We start from the raw sequence: 18,093 nt of genomic DNA, 5'->3' as shown, positions 1-18,093 counted from the left end.
TTAAAAAAAATAAAATTTTACAAAGCAGTCGATTTTTTTAATGCAAATCCTTCTAAGTGTCAAAAACTGATTTTTTTAATGTAAAAAAATGTATTGATATAAGCACGTACAAAATATGGTGAAAGTGATGAACTACACATAAGCTTTATGCTAGGTTAGATGGTTTGTCCATTTAGCCCAGTATTATGGACTCAAGAGATGAGGAACTTGCAGCCTTTCAAACGTTTTGTTCTTAACTGAGCTTTCAGAATGAGAGAGAGGAATGTCAAAGGAGATAATAAAAAAATAGAGTGAAATAGCAAGCCCCACCCCAGCCTCTGCTGTGGGTCTAGAACAGGCATACCCAACCTGCAGCCCTCCAGGTGTTTTGGCCTACCACTCCCATGATCCCTAGCTAACAGGACCAGTGGTCAGGGATGATGGGAATTGTAGTCCAAAACATCTGGAGGGCTGAAGGTTGGGGATGCCTGGTCTAGAGCAGCATTCTCAGAGAAATGCATGACACCATGGTTGCTCATCAGAATGTGGCAGATGTCACATTCTGGTGGCCCTCCAGATGTTGATAGCCTCCAACGCTCATTAGCTGTGGTCAACTGTCAGGGATTATTGGCAGCTGTAGTCCAGCAACACCTGGAGGTCCACACAGGTTCCCCCATCCCTGGGTCAGATCTCCAGAGTCTCACCCTGAGGCCTCTCTTATTGCTTGTTACCTGATCCTTTCCCCTGGAGAGACCTAGGATCAAAGTTGGGACCTTCTGTCCACAGAGTATGTGCTAGTGTTGCAATATTTCAAAAAATGAAAAATCCGGACACAAATATTGAGCTTTTCTAGGCAAGGTTTTGTTGGCCAAAGTGATTCCCAATGGCCAAATCCCAACTATATGGCAACCCTAGCATACACTCTGCCACTAAGGGCCCACCTGCACTCTACATTTAGAGCAGTACAATGTCACATTAAAGAGTCATAACTTTCCCCAGGGAACTGTAGCGTGTGAAGGGTGCTGAGAGTTGTTAGGAGCCCTTTGCACACCTACAATTCCCAGAGCGGTTTAATAATCAATCCCTCTTCCCAGGGAACTCTGGTTGGCAGGGTCTTCCCTGAATCCTGTAGCTGGCAGAGGAGGAAACAGAATACAGTGGTACCTCAGGTTACATACGCTTCAGATTACATACGCTTCAGGTTACAGACACCGCTAACCCAGAAACAGTGCTTCAGATTAAGAATTTTGCTTCAGGATGAGAACAGAAATTGTGCTCCGGCAGCGTGGTGGCAGCAGGAGGCCCCATTAGCTAAAGTGGTGCTTCAGGTTAAGAACAGTTTCAGGTTAAGTACGGACCTCTGGAACAAATTAAGTACTTAACCTGAGGTACCACTGTAGTGGACTAGATGGCATTAGATTTTTTTCTACTTTCCTGAAGGAGGGGGTGGAAAATCTCTAGCAACTTGCCTGAAATTACCAGTATATATATATTTAAACATCCCCAGAATGCATGACAGGCAAAATGAAGGTGCTTATTTACTACCACGAATAGGACTCAAAGCCAACAGGATAAAGAAATCCTGGGCAAATCAGGAGAACTGGAGCCTAAAGTTTCTACACTTTCTCCCTGGCCCCTCATACTTAAAGACAGTATCAAAATTAATCCAGAGCCTCAGGTTGCAAAAGGGAAGTTTTAAAAACTCGCTAATGGCTGCTTCTTGAGGTGACCCTGAATTATTTTATGAAGAGCACAGAACAATAAGGAGGAAGACACCAGCCTTTCCTGCTTAGTTTGTCTTGCCTTTCAGCACTTCTCTTTTGTTATTTAAGTAATCTCTGCAGCCTGAAGATCTGGGGCCTTCAGACAGGCCAATGCATAGCCATTATGAGAAGGAGTACTTAACCCAGGAATGAGGCAGGTTTATCTCCAGCAGGGCAGTTAATGGAGGAATAATAGAACCACCACCACCACCAACAACAACAACTTGGCAACAACAACAACAACTTGGCCCTCAGGAGCTGAACCTCCATATCCAAACATTTCCAGCAAATTAGTTCTCTCCACATGTGGCTTGTCAGTGGAAGTGAATCAGTCAGGCTGCCAAATCTCTTTCACCCTTACTCTATATTTTGTAGTCACCCAGGATTATGAGATGAATCTGTAAACTGCCTTGAGTCCCCTCAGGGGCAAATATATAAAAATATTTTTTGGTGTTGTTACAATAGCGCCAGTGTGAAGCTGCTGGGTTACAATTACAGTAATCAGGAAATTCTACTCTAATTCCATCTGATAAAATGGACTCTAGGACCCGGGAGGCCATGACTTTACGCCAGCCAATCTCTCAGTCTCTAACCCTATCCCACAGGGTTGTTGTGAAGATAAAATGGAGAGGTGAGAACTATGTGCACTGCCTTGATCTCCTTGAGGAGGGATATAAACTCAGTATATAAATAAATAGCCAATGGAAGTTTAAACTTTGTTCATCTTTAAAGCACCGCAAGATTCTTTGTCAGTTTTGCTCCAATTTTATTGTAATAGTAATTGCAAATAAGTACCTTTGCCAATAGATGGCAGTATATATTTTTCTTGGCACTTTCATTGTCCAGTACACAGGAATTGTCTGATAGAGCGTTTAATATAAGGACCAATCAGTTTTTATTCTATAAATGGCCCGGGGAAGCAGCAGCTGTCTCTCCCATTGCTTCTTCTCTCACAACCCTTATTCAGAGGTTGCATGTTTGCTACTTGTTTTTTAAGCATTGTTAAAGGTAAAGGGACCCCTGACCGTTAGGTCCAGTTGTGGCCGACTCTGGGGTTGTGGCACTCATCTCGCTTTATTGGCCGAGGGAGCCGGCCTACAGCATGACTAAGCCGCTTCTGGCGAACCAGAGCAGCGCATGGAAATGCCATTTGCCTTCCCACTGGAGCGGTACCTATTTATCTACTAGCACTTTGATGTGCTTTCGAACTGCTAGGTTGGCAGGAGCAGGGACCGAGCAACGGGAGCTCACCCCATCACGGGGATTCGAACCACCAACCTTCTGATCAGCAAGCCCAAGAGGCTCAGTGGTTTAGACCAATAGAGCATTGTTACAATCTGCCAAAGCATCCCTTTCCCTCTCAAACTGTGGAACTCATGCGCCCAGGAGGCAGCGACGGTCCCCCAACTTGGAAGGCTTTAAAGGGGGATTCATGGAGCGAAAGGCATCCATGGCTACTAGCCATGAAGGCTATGCTCTGCCTCTGGCACTGAGAGGCAGTAATGCTTTTGAATCCCACTTGCAGGAAAACACAGGAGCTCCTGCGGCTCTCGCTGGTTTCCCACTGGTTGGCCACTGTAAGATCAGGATGCTGGCCAGGGCCAGATTTAGATTTGATGAAGCCCTAAGCTACTGAAGGTAATGGGGCCCTTTATATGTCCAGCTGTCGATTGTCAACAACAAATTGTTGCTGTTTTTTGTGTTGAGTATATGCTATATGGTAATTTATGGAGCTAATAGATATCTAAAGCCATTTGCACATAAGAAAATATGTATTTTATCAAAGTAATTGTTGAACTGAAATACAATTAAGAAGTATATTAATAGTGAAATAATTATGAAGCTCTAACTTAAAATGACTTTTTATTCATAACAAACTTAATAATGCAAACACAGTAACATAAGTTCCTTTAGAAACACAATTTACAATGACCAGTCTCTAGAAACTTGCTATAACGTGAAATAATAAATGTAAATATAGGATGCAAACTAATAATTATAAATAGCTTTATTAATATGAAATTAAGTGTTATAACCTGTACAATGTAATTGTAGGGTTTCTTTATTTGTTTTTTAATCTTATATTTTGGAAGTGTACATCCAGGTTTTTTTTTCCTTTAAATTTTTTGGGGGGCCTGAAGAGAGTGGGGCCCTAAGCTATAGCTTGTTTAGCTTATACGTAAATCCGGTCACTGACTGGCCTTGGCTGGGCCATTGGTCTGATCCAGCCGCGTTCTTCTCCTGTTCCAACGCGCAAAAGCGATCGGCAAGCTCGGAAGTGGGGGAAACGATGAAAACTCAGTGGCGGTGGCGCCTGCCACGCCCCCTTAAGCACCTCCACCCGAAAGGGCGGGGCTAGCAGAAGGCCCCGCCCACCTCCCCAAATCCCACCCTGTTTCCCAGGGATCCTTTTGTGCTTTCCAAACTGCGGCCATGGCCGATCTGGGAGGCCTTCGGGGCGCGCTCTCTTGCCCCGTGTGCCTGGACCTTTTCCGGGACCCGGTGATGGTGTCCGGCTGCGGCCACAACCTGTGCCGGGCCTGCGTGATCCGCTGCTGGGGGCAGCTGGAGAGGAGCCTGCGCTGCCCGCTCTGCCGGCAGCTGCTCCCGCTGCATCGCCTGCTGCAGCCCAGCCCGCTTTTGGGCAGCCTGGCGGAGCGCCTCCGGAGCCCCCCGCTGCCGCCTCTGGAGGGAGAGAGACCCCCCGCTTGCGTGGACGGAGGATCGTCGTCCAGCATTGCGCCTGGTTCGGCCTCGATCGTGGGAACGGCGGCGGGGGTGTTTGGGGGAATGTCTGTGAGCAGGAAAGATACTCCGGGATGGGGTGGGTGGAAGCTGCGTGGCGGGGTTTAAGAAACCTCGGTGGTCCTGCGGGGCGGGGGGGGGGGGGTTGTGGGGGTTGAGGTCTGCCTCTTGCTTCCAGCCTTTGGACCCTAGCTGTCAACTTTTCCCTTTTCTTGCGAGGAATCCTATTTGGAATAAGGGAATTTCCCTTTAAAAAAGGGGAAAGTTGACCGCTCTGTGTTGAAGCTGGGAGGCGGCTGCAGTCGCCAGGATCTCAAAAGTTTCCAGCTGTCGTTGAAAAGAAACAGAAAAAGCACGCATCTAGATGTCTATAATAGTATTTGTTTCTTTTTTTTTGGGGGGGGGGTATCCGGGTCACTTGGCAATGAAGCGTTCAGAGCCATAAAACAAAAGAACAATGGCTTTGCTCTGCATCCCGCTGTCAGAGGCAGTATGCTGGGAATTTCAAGCGGGGAGAACGGCTGCTCTTTCTCCCCAGGTCTGTCTGCTGGCTTCCAAGAGGCTTGGCCCCTGTGAGTGCAGACTCCTGGACCAGATAAGCCAGGCATAGGCAAACTCAGCCCTCCAGATGTTTTGGGACTACAACTCCCATCATCCCTAGCTAACAGGACCAGTGGTCAGGGTTGATGGGAACTGTAGTCCCAAAACATCTGGTGGGCCGAGTTTGCCTATGCCTGAGATAAGCTCTTGGCCTCATCCTGCCAGGCTTTTCCAAATTCTGTTTTGGCTCTGATTTTTGCTGAAAAACTGGGCAGCATTTTAAGCCAGCAGCAATATTGTCATTATGTGTTGTTTTTAAAAAATAAAATAAAATGCAAAGACATTATTGGGTTAAGGGAACAAATAACCTTGCCTTGCTGGTATCCATCACTGTGATCAAAGTCTATACATAAGCAAATGCCTGGAGGAGCTTTGGGCGAATGATGCTTTTACCTGCCATGGGGAACTCCTTCTTTACAACACCCTACCTATTGCTTATTAATATGCCTCTGAGCTGTAAGCTCCAGCCTGATCCAAACAAGCCTTGGCTAATGCTAACCTTCCGTGCCTGGTCAGATGTAAATTGTTTTGCTTTCAATAGGGATTCCTATCAGATAAGTGTGCCTAGCAAGGGAGCTGATCTGTGGCTCTCCAGGTGTTATTGGACTCCAACTTCCATCATCCCCGACCCTTGGCTATGCTAGCTGGGGCTGATGGGAGTTGGAGTCCGACAATGTCTGGAGGACTACTGGTTCTTCATCTCTGGTTTATAGTGTTGCAGCCAGAATGGTGGTCCCCTGAGCAGTGGCAAACAGGTCCAAGGATCACCACAAGCTGTTGGAATTTATTTAAAAACCATGCCCTGCTTTTCATGTGCCTGTCAAAGCAGCTTACAGAAAAATAAATAAACAAAACATGCAATGTGCAAAATTTAAAGGATCAGAGAATTAGAATAGAATTCATGGTGCAAAGGCCTCCTGAAATAAAACTGTTTTGACTTGACACCTGAAACTTTGCAGGGAAGGTGCCTGCCTGGCTTCTACTGGGAGGGAGCTCCATAGAATTGGGCCTACTACATTGAAGGGAGGGACGCAGGTGGCGCTGTGGTTTAAACCACTGTGCCGCTTGGACTTGCCGATCGGAAGGTCGGCGGTTCGAATCCCCGTGACGGGGTGAGCTCCCGTTGCTCGGCCCTGCTCCTGCCAACCTAGCAGTTCAAAAGCACACAGTTCAAGTAGATAAATAGGTACCGCTCTGGCGGGAAGGTAAACAGCATTTCTGTGTGCTGCTCTGGTTTCGCCAGAAGCGGCTTAGTCATGCTGGCCACATGACCTGGAAAAACTGTCTGCGGACGAACATTGGCTCCCTCGGCCAGTAAAGCAAGATGAGCTCCACGACCCCAGAGTCGTTCGCAACTGGACTTAACTGTCAGGGGTCCCTTTACCTTTACATTGAAGGAACCATTTCTCATTGACATGGGGACCACTCATCAGGCTCCCGCAGATGATCTATGAAACGTCTTATAGCCAGGGTTGCTACGTGACCAGAGAAATAAAACCGCCTAGCCTGCTCCTCCGCTGCTAACAGCACCCTGAACATTTGAAATCAGCAGAGATTTGCTGAGAGCACGGTGTGGTGTTGAGAGTTGGCAGCGCTTTGTGCAGCTGTTCACAAAAATAACCACATCTGTCTTTCAGGGGAAGCTGGTGGTGGACGAGTCTGGTCTGAAGCTGGAGAGAGAAGCCACTGAAGAGAAGCAGAGAGAGGAACTACTGGTAGGTATTTTAAATGAGATTTGCAAGTAGGATAGCCAGAGGCAAAAATGTCACTCGCACAACAAATTTCCTCTTCTGTACAGTGATTAATGGTGCAGAAGCCCCAACCGCTTTTGCATTTGGCCACCCTTGTTGAATTCTATACAGTCACACCTCGGGTCACAGACGCTTCAGGTTGCGTTTTTTCGGGTTACAGACCTTCCCAAAACCCGGAAGTACCGGAACGGGTTACTTCCGGGTTTCGGCGGTCGCACATGTGCAGAAGCGCTAAATTGCACTTTGCACGTGCGCAGAAGTGCTGAATCGCAATCCGCGCAGATGCGCCGCTGCGAGTTGCGAACACTGCTGGTTGCTAACGTGCATCTCGCACAGATCATGTTCGCAACCTGAGCGTCCACTGTACCCACACACACACACACACCACTGTTCTTTCAGGGAAGACAGGGAAGTGTGCAATTCTCCGCCATCTCTTGCCGCCCTCACAACAACCCTGTGAGGTAGTTTAGGCTGAGAGATGGAGACTGGCTCAAGGTCTCCCAATGAGCTCCGTGGCTCTGAGAGGGCGTTTGGATCTGTCTTTGTCCTGATGCTCTAACTCAGAGACAGGGAGCCTGGGGCTCTGGGTGTTCATCGTTAGGAGCTGGAGTGGGTCAGCAATAAATGAACAGTAGTGTCAGTGGAGTCAACCCTTTATTCAAAGAAACCAAAACAGCATCAATTCTTCCCAGACCTTTCCTGAATGAGTTGCAAGGTTCTGATTCTGAACTGCTGTCTGCCACAGCCTCTTCTTGCTCACTGAATCCTGTTGCCCCTTCAGCTTCTGACACCACCATCTCCTGGTTTGCTCCCTCTTCGCCCTCCTTGTCACCACTCCCCTGCCTCTTAGTCTTCTCCCCCTGGGGGTTCCCCGGCAGGTGCCTCCCACCACTCCTCTGGAGCCAGCCAGTCCATCACAGCTCCCCACACCATCTCTGGACCATTGGCCATGCTGGCTGCATCCAGTCGATCTTTCCTGTTTCACCTGAACAGCTCCCGGTTCCCCCCCATCTCTGTGCTGGCTGTTGCATGTTGCAGGTAGAAATTTAGCCTGGGGAGTTTCCCCGCAGGTTAACTGTGTGTTAGGAGGAGCCTTGCCTGCTGAATTCTTGCTTGCCAGGCAGCTGTTGAAAGGCCTGAGAGCTACGTTGGGGAATGCTGCCTTGGCGATTCTTCCAGGAACTCTCCTTTGCCACACACTCAATTTGTTTTGCTCGATCCTGTCACTGCAGAAGCAGGCGGAAGTGGAAGGACAGCAGCTTACCCAGCAATGGAAGGAGCTGCGTGGCTTTTTGGAGGAGCAGGAGAGGCATTTGAGGAACCATTGGGAAGAACTCAAGAGAGACATCGCCCAGGGAGCCCCCAAAACGCTCAGTGAGGATCCTCTGAAGCAGGAACCGTACAGGGAGGTCAGCCAAGTGTCTCCTGTAAGTTCTGCAACAGGGGTGGGGAACCTGGGGCTAATGCGCCAACCAGGTGCTTTTTCCTGGTTGAAACATGCTGGTGATTTAAATAATAATACTGTAATTGTATTTGTGTTTTATAACATCTGAATGCAGCATGCGTGTCTCATTCAATTTGGAAGCTGGTTCCTATTTTTAGTAGAGCTGTTGTACTTTTAACGGTGGCCCAGTGATTGCCATTTTTCGCAACGGTCCATATTTGTGGCTTTGAAGTAATAATAATAATCATAGTAATAGTAGTAGTAATAATAATTAATAATAATAATTTATTTTTATACCCCAGACACTTTGGGCAGCTCCCAACATAATATTATTAATAATAATAATAAAGCGATAAAACATCAAACATTAAAAATTTCCCAAAACAAGGCTGCCTTCAGATGTCTTCTAAAAGTCAGATAGTTGTTTATTTCCTTGACATCTGATGGGAGGGCATTCCACAGGGTGGGTGCCACTACCGAGAAAGCCCTCTGCCTGGTTCCCTGTAACTTGGCTTCTCGCAGCAAGGGAACCGCCAGAAGGCCCTCGGAGCTGGACCTCAGTGTCCGGGCAGAACAATGGGGTGGAGATGCTCCTTCAGGTATACTGGACCGAGGCCATTTAGGGCTTTAAAGGTCAGCACCAACACTTTGAATTGTGCTCGGAAACATACTGGGAGCCAATGTAGTTCTTTCAGGACTGGTGTTATATGGCCTCGGCAGCCACTCCCAGTCACCAGTCTAGTTGCTGCATTCTGGTAGGTATGCTTCCCTGACTCACGTGCTCATAAATCTCTTTTTATCTTTCCTTTTAGGGTGTTGGAAGAACAAGGAGCAGGTAAATATTGACCCCTTCCCTCTGCATCTCCGCTGGGTTTGTAACAAGCAGAGAAATGGATGTTGGGTTTTGGGATCATCTCTCTTCTTCCTCACCCTTCAGCATGGAAGATGGCATGTTGAAGACAGACCTTGCTGTAGAAGAGCTAAAACAGAGACTCAGCAACTTCTCCAGGAAACGGGCCATCCTGCAGGAGGCGCTGCTGCGATTCAAAGGTAAACAGGAGTCTTGCTGCGGCACTGCCTCATGGGACTTGTGTTATTTGCGTGATACCAGCAGCCATGTTGGTGGTGTTGATTTTTGTGGCTTTTTGAGTCTGCTAGCATGGTGCTCTTTAGATGTTGTTGGACTACAACTCTCCTCATCTCTGATATTCCAAATGTTAAAAAACCCCATGAAAAACCTAGTTTGCTGGGCACCTTGAGGGTTATTTTCTGAAAAGCTCTCCTGGGACCGTCTGCGTTATGAGCTGATATGGTTTGCCCACCATTCTGAGCCACAAACTTAACCAGAACTTGTCCCACAGATTATCAAACAAGCCATCACTTCTTTCTCCAAAGTTAGGTTTGTCTCCAGCTGCTTTCGCCTCGTTCCTTTGCGGTTTGGTGAGCGTCAGCAGCTGGTGTGGTGTATGAAACCATGGTTAAGGGACGGTGCTGGGTTTACACATAACGCCAAGCTTTACAAACTTACAAACTTTGTCTTTACTAACAGCAAACCTTTGTTTCAGACTGGTTTGTTGACAGTAAACAAACCATAGCTAGGGCTGGGTTCATACATGCTGCTAAGCCATGGTTCATGTAACCATGGTTTAATAAAATATGGTTTAGTATTGTGTGTGAACCAGGCAGACCGATTTCTGAACAAACACACATGAGATTGTGCTGCTGAATTCAAATCCAAGCCCTTGGTTCCATTCTTGACTCCTCTTACAGAAAGATCCAATCTCAGTGGCCTAGATCAGCAGACCACAAGGATTGTTTTGTCTCGTAAATTATAGCAATCATTTAGAACCCCCTCTATTGTGAGAGTTTAATTCTCCTCCCTCCTTGACTATGCATGCCCCCCCCCCGAAGTAAGTCCTTACTGAGCTCAATGGGGCTTCCTCCCAAGGAAGTGAGTTTCGATTACAACCTTATTTTTTTCTTCCTCCAGAGAATCTCTGCGTGGAAGTAGATGGAGACATAGGTAAGTGATAATGGCTGTCTCTGGGGCATTAGATGACACGAAAGGACACTGATGGATGAAGAGGTTGATCTCGCTATACAGTGGTACCTCAGGTTACATTCGCTTTAGGTTACATATGCTCCACTAACCCAGAAATATTACCTCGGGTTAAGAACTTTGCTTCAGGATGAGAACAGAAATTGTACTCTGGTGGCGCAGCGGCAGCAGGAGGCCCCTTTAGCTAAAGTGGTGCTTCAGGTTAAGAACAGTTTCAGGTTAAGAACAGACCTCCAGAATGAATTAAATACTTAACCCGAGGTACCACTGTACATAATATATTTTCCCACTTGATCTGTGTTGCTCCTTTACGCCTTTGAAATGCTAACTGCTGGATCCCTGACTTTTGCTCGTCTTAAATTCCGCATGCTCTGAAGGGACAAAATACAGTGGTACCTCGGGTTACATACGCTTCAGGTTACAGACTCCGCTAACCCAGAAATAGTACCTCGGGTTAAGAACTTTGCTTCAGGATGAGAACAGAAATCATGCTCTGGCTGCGCGGCGGCAGCAGGAGACCCCATTAGCTAAAGTGGTGCTTCAGGTTAAGAACAGTGTCAGGTTAAAAACGGACCTCTGTAACGAATTAAGTACTTAACCTGAGGTGCCACTGTAATGGAAATGCAGGGGAGATAGGTGTATGTACAGTGGTACCTCTGGTTGCGAACGGGATCCGTTCCGGAGCCTCGTTCGCAACATGAGCAGAACCTGCGTCTGCGCAGATCACGATTTGCCACTTCTGTGCATGCGCAGTTTGAGCGTCTGCGCATGCACGAGCAGCGAAACCCGGAAGTAACCCTTTCCGGTACTTCTGGGTCACCGCGGGACGCAACCTGAAAAGACGTAACCTGAACTGAACGTAACAAGAGGTATGACTGTACTAGAGGTGCAAAAGGATATGTGCTTTTAAAATACTGATATTCTGAGCGCGCATGCCAACCTCTCTTTCTGTCTTCAAGGGGGAAATATGTAGGTTAGATCTTTCTCTCCCCACTGGAGAATAGAAGGGTGGGTGGTCCACATCTTCGTTCTGGACCCTTACCCCAATTCCTGTTCTGTTGTTGTGTGTATGTTTATATAATTTGTGGAAGGCGTTTTGCACTGTACAGTGGTACCTCAGGTTACATACGCTTCAGGTTACATGCGCTTCAGGTTACAGACTCCGCTAACCCAGAAATAGTACCTCTGGTTAAGAACTTTGCTTCAGGATAAGAACAGAAATCACGTTCTGGCGGCGCAGCGGCAGTGGGAGGCCCCATTAGCTAAAGTGGTGCTTCAGGTTAAGAACACTTTCAGGTTAAGAACGGACCTCTGGAACGAATTAAGTACTTAACCTGAGGTACCACTGTATTCTGCTTTCTCTCCTCTTTCCCCCACCCCCACTTTGAAAGCAGGCCGGGACGGGGGGCGGGCAGGGAGGTTGAGCTGCCATTTGAACTTGAAATGTAAAAAATGGTGTCCCAGATATGTTTACCAAATTTCATTCCTACCCACTGATGTTCAGGGGAGCTAATGAATTGCAAGCAAACAGAATTCCCAGTGGAATATTCCAAGCAAAGGCTTGTCTTCACTTGGCTAGCCATGTTGCTTCCTCTTCCTAGGCCTCTGTGCTGAATAAAATGCCTGTCCCATGTCTCTAGAGTTAGAGCCCAAGAATGAGGAAGATTTTATTTCCTCTCCTATGGACCAGAATCTCACCCTTTACCCTTCTTGCTCAAGCAGGCTACAGAACAACACCCTCACTTCAGATTCATCCTCCCCAGGAAAACAGAAGCAAAACATCTGCAGCGGACGTGATCCAGGTATCTGGTTTTCAGAGAGCAGCAAGCATTAGGAACCTGGGAAGTCGGATCCCTTGGTCCATCTAGCTTAGTCTTGTCAACACTGGTTGGCAGCAGCTCCCCAGCCCCGCATGAAGATGAATTTAGGACCTTCAGCATACAAACCAGATTCTCTTCCACTGAACTAAGACCCTTCCCTATTAAATGTTGCTTAACCGTTCTCTCTGTTTCCAAAGTTCAGAGGCAAGTGTGGATCCTGTTACAGTAGTACCTTGGTTCTCAAACGCCTTGGTACTCAAGCAACTTGGAACCCAAACCCGGAAGTAAGTGTTCCGGTTTGCGAACTTTTTTCGGAAGCCGAACGTGCTCTGTTTTGAGTGTTACACTTCCGATTTGAGTGCCACACTTCCATTTTGAGAGTTACGCTGAGGTCTGTCTGTTTTTGCTATTTATTTTGCATTTTTGTTCTTGTGGCTCTTATTTTTTTGTGACTGCATGGAACCCAGTTCAGCTACTGATTGATTGATTGATTGATTGATTGTGTGACTACAGTACATTGTTTATTGCCTTCATTTTATGGATCAATGGCCTTGTTAGATAGTAAAATTCATGTTAAATTGCTGTTTTAGTGGTTGTTTTTAAAAGTCTGGAATGGATTACCGTATTTTTTGCACCATAACACTCACTTTTTTCCTCCTAGAAAGTAAGGGGAAATGTCTGTGCGTGTTATGGAGGAAATGCCTACGGGTGCCATGCCTACGGATTTTCCTCCTCTAAAAACTACGTGCGTGTTATGGTCGGGTGCGTGTTATAGAGCGAAAAATACGGTAATCCATTTTGCATTACTTTCTATGGGAAAGCGCGCCCTGGATTTGGAACGCTTTGGTTTTGGAACGGACTTCCGGAATGGATTAAGTTTGAGAACTAAGGTACCACTGTAGAGGAAAAAAACAGCATCATCCACACAAGTGGGGATGTATCTGCAGGTTAAGGGGAACCCCAAGGTTGGCAGAAGTACAACAAAAGATCTGTAAAAGGAGAGAGCTTCACAAAACCATTGAGAAGGAAGTGTTCTCAGTGAACACAGAATGCATCATCATCATCATCATCATCATTATTATTATCATTATTTTTTTATTATTATGCCACCTATCTGCCTGATTTGCCCCAGCCAATCCCAATCCTGGCAGCTCCCAACAAATCAATACACAGTAAGACATCAAACATTTAAAAAATCCCTAAACAGGGCTGCCTTCAGGTGTCTTCTAAAAGTCGGATAGTTGTTTATTTCCTTGACATCAGATCGGAGGGTGTTCCACAGGGTGGGTGCCACTACCGAGAAGGCTCTGACTGCTGATGGGGAAACTGAAAACCACGGGGAATGGAATGGAGTATTGTGGACATCCAATGATTGTTGGAGGATTCAGGATAAATTAAAGAAAGTACTTCTTCATGTATCGCGTACTGAAACTGTGGAACTCACTGCTCCAGGAGGCAGTGATGGCCCCCACTTGGAAGGCTTTGAAAGAGGATTGGAGAAAATCATGGAGGAGATGGCTATCAATGGCTACTAACCCTGATGGCTATGCTCTGCCTCTTTGGTCAGAGGCAGCGATGCTTCTGAATTGCTGGAAACCACAGGAAGGAAGAATCATAGAGTTGGAAGAGACCACAAGGGCCATCGAGTCCAACCCCCTGCCAAGCAGGAAACACCATCAGAGCACTCCTGACATATGGTTGTCAAGCCTCTGCTTAAAGACCTCCAAAGAAGGAGACTCCACCACACTCCTTGGCAGCAAATTCCACTGTCGAACAGCTCTTAGTGTCAGGAAGTTCTTCCTAACGTTTAGGTGGAATCTTCTTTCTTGTAGTTTGGATCCATTGCTCCGTGTCCGCTTCTCTGGAGCAGCAGAAAACAACCTTTCTCCCTCCTCTATGTGACATCCCTTTATATATTTGAACATGGCTATCATATCACCCCTTAACCTCCTCTTCTCCAGGCTAAACATGCCCAGCTCCCTTAGCCGTTCCTCATAAGGCATCGTTTCCAGGCCTTTGACCATTTTGGTTGCCCTCCTCTGGACACGTTCCAGTTTGTCAGTGTCCTTCTTGAACTGTGGTGCCCAGAACTGGACACAGTACTCCAGGTGAGGTCTGACCAGAGCAGAATACAGTGGCACTATTACTTCCCTTGATCTAGAAGAGGGCTCTTGCGTTTGAATCCTGCTTGCTGGTTTCCCACAGGCATGTGGGCAGCCACTGTAGGAATAGGATTCTGGACTAAATAATAATACCTTTATTGTCATTGTATAACCTGTGCACGATGAAATTAAACGAGCCCCCTGCCCACTCAATCTCTTATCAAACAACACACCACCTCGCAAGTCAATTTCACTATGTTACTTTTTCGTTCAACAGCCTAACAGCCCACGGATAGAAGCTATTTTTTAGCCTGTTGGCACGGCTGGTTATACTTCTATATCTCCTGCCCGAGGGTAGAAGATTAAAGAGGTGCTGAGTCATCCCTGAGAATTTTTCTCGCTCTCCTAAGGCAACGATCCCTTGCGATGTCATCCAGCGGACTCGAGGGACAGCCCATGATATCATGCGCTGTGTTCACCACCCTCTGTAGAGACTTTATGTCTGTGGGTGTCAGGCCAGCATACCACACTGTGATACAATATGAAAGGACACTTTCTGTTGTGGACCAGTAGAAGGAGTTCATCAGTTGTTGTATCTACGGGACCGCCTCTCCTGGTATACCCCGCTGAGGACTTTAAGGTCCATGAATAACCATAGTTTAGAGGTCCCGGGCCCTAAGGAAGTCAGACTATCCTCCACCAGGGCCAGGGCCTTTCCGGTGATGGCTCCGACCTGGTCGAATGCTCTGTCTCATGAGACCAGGGCCCTGCAGGATTTAACCTCCTTCCATCGGGCCTGTAAGACAGAGCTATTCCGCCTGGCCTTTAATTTGAATTCAGCCTGATCTTATATTTCCCTTCTCTTCCTTTCCCCTCCCCTTTTATGAAGATTACCCGCTCTGAGACCCCACAGCTAATTCTCCCCTGGCCTCCTCGCTGGCCCAAGTAGGACCAATTCAGCCAGCTAGCCCTGGGGATTATCTAATTGGTTTTTATTGTTATTCATGTTTTTATACTGTATTTTATGCTGCTTTTATAATTAAGTGTTTTAAAGTGTTTTAAATTTGTTGTCAGCTGCCCTGAGCCCGATTTTTGAACCAGGAAGGGCGGGGTATAAATAAAAAAATATTATTATTATTGTTTAACATTCCTTCTCAAGACCCTGAGGAAATGGAGTCTCCTTTGGGCCTTTCTGACCACCTGAGTTATGTTGATTTTCCAAGTGGGGTCCTCACTGAGGTAAACTCCCAGGAATTTAAAGGAGCTATGAGACTGATTTAGCAGAGTTCTTATGTTCTTAAAGTTAGTGGGGGACAGCGCCAAGGGCCGGATAAAGAGATTTGGGGGGCACAGTTGCGCCCCCCCCCCCCGGGCCAGTCTGAAGTTTCCCATCCCTGTTCTTGGTGTTTCAGGAGTTGACAGCCTGCAAGAGAAGTGCAGTACATTCAGAGGAGTTGCCGGTGGACTCGGCCCTCACAACTGCTGCCATCGCCAGGACCATCAAGGAAGAGGAAGAGGAAGATGGCATCCCTGCAGGTAGGAGCCCCAGACCCCACTTGTTTCACTGAGGTGGGGTTTGGGGACTCCAACTCCCATCAGCCCCCAGCATCAGGGCCAGTGACCCGGGATGATGGGAGTTTGAGTGCAGCAACAATTAGGGAACACATTGTTGGGTACAATTTGATGGTTATCCAAGTTCATTTCTCTCCTCCTTCATCCCCTGGCTCCTTGTGCGCTTTTCATTCCAGCAAGTGTTATGCTGTCGGGCGGAATCAAGGAAGAGAACCCGCAGCAGAACGGCCACGAGCCGGCGGAACTCCCTGCCACAAGACCGCCGCGCTCAGAATGCAGCGCTCCCGAGAGTCGTGAGCGGGTGGGCGCAGGCCAAGCCGCCTTTGCAACGGGAAGGTGGCAAGGAACTAATCCGGCGACGGGCGCGGGTCAGGGAGGCCGCGCGAAGGCAGCCGCCCAGAAGAGGAAAGAGAAGTGCTTCCCGTGCCCCGAATGCGGAAAGACCTTCCGGCAGTTTGGGGTCCTGATCACCCACCACCGGCTGCACACGGGCGAGAAGCCCTACAGCTGCACTTACTGCGCCAAGCGCTTCAGCGATTACTCCAACCTGATCGCGCACCAGAGGACCCACACCGGGGAGAAGCCCTACCGGTGCGCCGACTGCGGGAAAAGCTTCACCCGCAGCACCACCCTCACCATTCACCAGAGGGGCCACACGCGGGAGAAGCCCTATCCTTGCTCCCAGTGCGGAAAGCGCTTCAGCCGGGCCTCAAACCTCACCATCCACCAGAGGACTCATGCAGGGGCGATGGGGAAGAAATCACGGACTTGAGATAAGGGGGCGGGGTGGGAAGGGACGAATGCTGACCGTTGGCTCGATCCAGTAGAGCTCGGGGGATTTTGAAAAAAATCAATAAAATGGGTCAAATGTTGAAAACAGCGCTGGTCTTCTGTGCCAAGAGATATCAGACACTCATTCATGAGCCATTGCTTGTCCTTATTAAATGCCATATTTTCTGCTCTATAAGGTTCAATTTTTCCCTCCTAAAAAGTAAGGGGAAATGTGTGTGCGTCTTATGGAGCGAATGCAGGCTGCGCAGCTATCCCAGAAGCCACAACAGCAAGAGGGATCGCTGCTTTCACTGCGCAGCAATCCCTCTTGCTGTTCTGGCTTCTGAGATTCAGAATGTTTTTTTTCTTGTTTTCCTCCTCCAAAAACTAGGTGCGTCTTGTGGTCTGGTGCGTCTTATAGAGCACAAAATACGGTAAGTTGGAATGAAGATGCAGGAGACTTTTAATCTCAGGGTCCTGGGTTCAAGCCCCACGTTGGACAAAAGATTCCTGCATCTCAGGGGGTTGAGCTAGATGAACCTTGTGGTCCCTTCCAACACTAAAAAATTATGATTTTATAAAGTACTTTACCAAGAAGATTCATGATAAGGATTTACTTTTAATTTATTTAATCATTTTTTCAATACAAACAACAACTGCAAAAGACACATACAGTGGTGCCTCGCAAAACGAAAAGAATCTGTCTCTTCTTCGTCTTGCGGTTTTTTTTCGTCTTGCGAAGCAAGCCCATTAGCGGATTAGCGCTATTAGCGGTTTAGCGGCTATTAGTGGCTATTAAAGGCTTAAGGGATTAGCTGCTAAAAGGCTATTAGCGGCTTAGCGGGCTTAGTGGATCAGCTGTTAAGCGGCTTAGCGAACAGCTGTTAAGCGGCTTAGGGGCTTGGGAAAAAGGGGGGGAGGGAAAAAAAACCCCCAGGAATTGCAAGACATTTTCGTCTTGCGAAGCAAGCCCATAGCAAATTCGTTTTGCGAAGCACCTCCAAAACGGAAAACCCTTTCGTCTAGCGGGTTTTCTGTCTTGCGAGGCATTCGTCTTGCGGGGCACCACTGTACAACAAAAACCATAATAACACAATTTGACAATTCAGATTTGAATACTGATATACCAATGACTACACCTTTTTAACAATATTTCCCCACCTCTCCTCCCCCTACTTCCCACCACCGTCCGCCTTATCGCTTAAATATTCCTTCCAGATTTCTTCATATTTATCCATTGATGATAAGGGTTTTTTTATTATACAGAGAATAAGGTAGAATCAAGTCTTTTTATTATTATTATTATTAGTAGTAGTAGTAGTAGTAGCAGTAGTAGTATTACTATTATTATTATTAAATGAATGTATATACTGCCCTATACCCACAGGGCATTATCATCATCATTTATTTGTATGCCGCCTTTCCATAGTTAAAACAATGCTCAAGGCAGCTTAAAACATGACAAGATTTACATACAGTAATTACCA

General features: G+C 47.2%; 1 protein-coding gene across 2 annotated transcripts; it reads left to right on the top strand.

Annotated features, from left to right (window-relative positions):
* The first annotated feature begins 4,141 nt into the window (after positions 1 to 4,141).
* Positions 4,142 to 16,712, top strand: LOC310670473 (uncharacterized protein). Of its 2 annotated transcripts, none has more exons than XM_083425885.1 (9): positions 4,142 to 4,538; positions 6,725 to 6,802; positions 8,071 to 8,265; positions 9,095 to 9,117; positions 9,220 to 9,332; positions 10,273 to 10,305; positions 12,061 to 12,143; positions 15,676 to 15,799; positions 16,012 to 16,712. In XM_083425885.1, the coding sequence occupies exons 1-9, from the start codon at positions 4,176 to 4,178 to the stop codon at positions 16,605 to 16,607; spliced, it is 1,608 nt and encodes a 535-aa protein (XP_083282011.1). In that variant the 5' UTR covers positions 4,142 to 4,175; the 3' UTR covers positions 16,608 to 16,712. The 2 variants fall into 2 exon arrangements, with proteins under 2 accessions (XP_083282011.1, XP_083282012.1); XM_083425886.1 differs by having other exon boundaries at positions 4,143 to 4,538; positions 12,064 to 12,143.
* Positions 16,713 to 18,093: the final 1,381 nt, after the last annotated feature.

This window comes from Podarcis tiliguerta, assembly GCF_965153285.1.
Source record: "Podarcis tiliguerta genome assembly, chromosome: 2".
NCBI classification, from domain to species: Eukaryota; Metazoa; Chordata; class Lepidosauria; order Squamata; family Lacertidae; genus Podarcis; species Podarcis tiliguerta.
This window is presented reverse-complemented; position numbering and strand designations above follow the sequence as displayed.